At 59.6% G+C, this 3,082-nt stretch overlaps 1 protein-coding gene across 1 annotated transcript in view; it reads right to left on the minus strand.

Moving 5' to 3' along the window:
• Positions 1–3,082, minus strand: part of FGD2 (FYVE, RhoGEF and PH domain containing 2) — a 27,471-nt gene that overhangs the window by 18,354 nt on the left and 6,035 nt on the right. Inside the window, exons 4-8 of the mRNA XM_045294780.1 lie at positions 2,430–2,586; positions 2,090–2,228; positions 1,613–1,671; positions 1,245–1,391; positions 505–641 (exon numbers count right to left, since the gene is read on the minus strand). Of these exons, the coding sequence (XP_045150715.1) occupies positions 505–641; positions 1,245–1,391; positions 1,613–1,671; positions 2,090–2,228; positions 2,430–2,586 (639 nt within the window). The remainder of the gene's footprint in view (positions 1–504; positions 642–1,244; positions 1,392–1,612; positions 1,672–2,089; positions 2,229–2,429; positions 2,587–3,082) is intronic.

Raw genomic sequence — 3,082 nt, forward strand, 5'->3', positions numbered from 1 at the left:
CTGTCCTACGGGGTCGCTAGGGATCGATGGCAGTGACTTGGACTTGGACACTTGGCACAGTTCTTCACCCGAGCCAAAGAATGTCAAGGCCATCCAAGGCCTGGCAATGTGATATATCTTTGGGACAAGACATAGAGCGAGAGATTTCCCTTCTGCATACTTTAGCGGCTGTCTCTGACAACAAAGAAGACTTCTTTATAACCGCAGTCACAACACTGTGGGGCTCTGGGGGAGATTAAGTGAGTTAGCATGTAGACAGTTCATGGCCAGGTTTGTAGGAAGCACTCGGCTCGCTAGCACTGGCTAGTTCCACCTCTTCCTGTGTCACCAGGCCTGCATCCCCTTCGCCAGAACAGGGTCCTGGCTTCCTAAACCCACTGCCCGAGCCCCTCGCTGAGCAGCCAGGCCTGGGACCCAAGGAGGAGCTCCTACCCAGCAAGGACAGGAGCCGAGCAGGACAGAGCAGTGTCAGGCTGTGGTCAGGGTGCCTCCGGCAGGGCTCACCAGTTGTCCAGCCTCCGCTGCAGCGCTGGGAGGAAGAACTGTGAATGGAGCTGGTGGATGGAGGAGATGTTGGAGAAGATGAGTCTGACCACGTCCTCGGGGAAGGCCTTGCTGCTCCAGGCCTCCTGCAGCAGCTCCTGGAAGAAGACCTGAGCGCCGGCCGGTCACTCAGCCTGCACGCAGGGGAGGCCCGCCGGCCGCCCGCCCAGGGGGGTGCCCCCGCCCTCTTACTGCTCACTCCCTGGTCACTCCCCTCTCCCTTGTTCCCTTCCCCTCCTTCCCTTCCCCCTCTCTCCATGTGGACCACCAAGCTGGGCTGAGGTGAGCGATGGTATCATGTAATGTGTCTGACTGTATTATTGTAATATTTCTCATGCTCTTGATGACTTTAATATAATACATATATATCTCAACCGTACAATTGTGCATTACTGAACCCAGAAGTAGTATTACTGAACTCGTAGGAGTAGCAGCGGGTGGTGGCCGGCCCCCAACCTCCCTCAGTGTCTTTATTTTTTAATTTAATACTAAACTTTCTCCTCCAGGTCTGGGAAACTCATGAACTGGAGGTCCTGCCCGAGGCTTGGAGGTAGCCCATGACTTGTGCAAAGTCCCCCAGGCACCAAAGTCAGAGGAGGCTGGAGACGTCTGCCCTTCCCTGGCTCTTCCTGCAGGGCCCGGTTGAGGCCCATGTGGACTTCTCCTATCAGGGTGTAGTGGGGCCCCCCAGCGCCCCTTACCAAGAACAGGTAGCGCTCTATGGGGTCGCTGCGGCGGAAGGAGATCTTGAGGACGGGGCCTTCGCGGAGCAGGGTGTTAGAAGGGTCCACGATGTCATCCTCCAGGCCCAGGCGCTGGTACACGTCCCACAGGTCCTGCAGCCGCTCCTGGGGGCGGGGCCGGGGGGGGGGGGCGGTGTCCTTAAGCGAGGGTGGACAGGCCCATCTGCTTCTGGAAGGTTTGTCTTGTGGGGCGGGGCGGAAGGCAGCAGAGGGCATGGGCATGGTGCGGTGGGACCAGAGAGGAGTGGATATGGTAAGTGGGATGTGCCGGGGATGCGGAGACGTGCGCGCGCGCGCGGGAGGCGGCAGGGCCGGTGGCTGCTCACCATCTCCTTGATGGCGGCATTGGAGTGCTGGGCGGCCGAGAAGATCATGTCCAGGGCTTCTGAAGGTAACAAGGCATGATGCCTGAGGCAGGATGTCCTTACGGCTTCACACAGTGGCCTCAGGATCTGCCACGCACAGTGGGGCCACTTCCCACTTAGGGGGGGAGACTGGAGACCACCCCAAGCAGCGAGCAGGTGAGCCGCTCCATGACCTTCTACCGCTCCCCCTGCCAAGTGGGACCCACAGCATGTAGTGCCAGCATCGCACAGGCATGGGTTCGAATCCCTCTCCGTTCCTTTCTCACTGCGCCACCTTGGGCAAGTCCCTTGAGCCCAGGTAAAGGTAGGAATAGTGCCTACCAGGCGACGGTACTCACTGGGGCTGTTAACTATTTTTGCAGATGTGAATAAATCTATCGGAGGACCTGTCTCTCCAGCACCTGCCCCCACCCCCCACCCCCCTGGAGGTATCCTCACTCTGGGCGTCGTCCCGGTCCGGGGCCTGGGCAGGCAGCTTCTGGAGATACTCCTTGAGCAGTAGCTCGTAGCGTGGGATCCTCTGCACGGGCTCCAGCATGTGGTGCTGCAGGGTCAGGCTGCCAGAGGCCTCGCTGCTCTTGGGGATGAGGGGGAGAGGAATGAGCCCGTGAAAAGGGGGGAGGGGGACAGGATGCCCCGAGCATCGGCTAAGCTCAGGAGAAGACTGCCAGGCTCTGGCATGGGCCTGGCCCAGGAGCATTTAGGGAAACGGAATCACTGCACCCTGGAGGGTGGCAGCCCTCGGGACACCCCCCACCCCAACCCCCACCAGCCTCACCTGGATGCGGCTGATAACCTCCTGGAAGGGCGGGGACTTGTCAGTCCAGGTGGCCAGCAGGTCAGCAGCACGGTCAAAGTTCTTGACATACTCACTGTACATCTTCAGGAAGGGGGCCAGCTTCTGGATCACGTCGCCGATGCGGGGGCTGGCTGTCCTGCAGGAAAGGTGTGATCGCCACCCTCAGTCTCCTTGCCTGACCTCTGACCTCTGACCTACTGCACGTCTGAGGGCAAGCACTGGGGGCGACCAATGTGTGTGTGTGTGTGTGTGTGTGTGTGTGTGTGTCAGCGGGGGGAGGGGGGAGTTGGTGGCTGAGCCCCACCTGCACCCACTGCCTCTCACAGCTCTCCGAGAATACAAGCTGCCCTCTTCCAGGGACTGGTCTCCCCCGCAGTAGGTGTTCAAGAACCCCTAGGTGTCTGATGACACAGTAGGACTGAGGGCCACACGCTAAGCGCCGACTAAAACCATGCTATGTTTCCTGTCTTTTCTCATTTTATTCTCACAACAGCCTTGAAAGTGGAGGCGGTCATTGGCCTGTCTTAGAGATGATGACACTGGGGCTCCCGTGGGGCTCAACGCCTGGAGGCCACACCGCCAGGGGCTGTCCCGCAGGGGAATAAGGAGTTCACTTCCCACTGTCCCTCTCT

Source organism: Echinops telfairi, unplaced genomic scaffold (genome assembly GCF_000313985.2).
Source record: "Echinops telfairi isolate 266 unplaced genomic scaffold, ASM31398v2 ScPeMD7_3533;HRSCAF=4204_1, whole genome shotgun sequence".
NCBI classification, from domain to species: domain Eukaryota; kingdom Metazoa; phylum Chordata; class Mammalia; order Afrosoricida; family Tenrecidae; genus Echinops; species Echinops telfairi.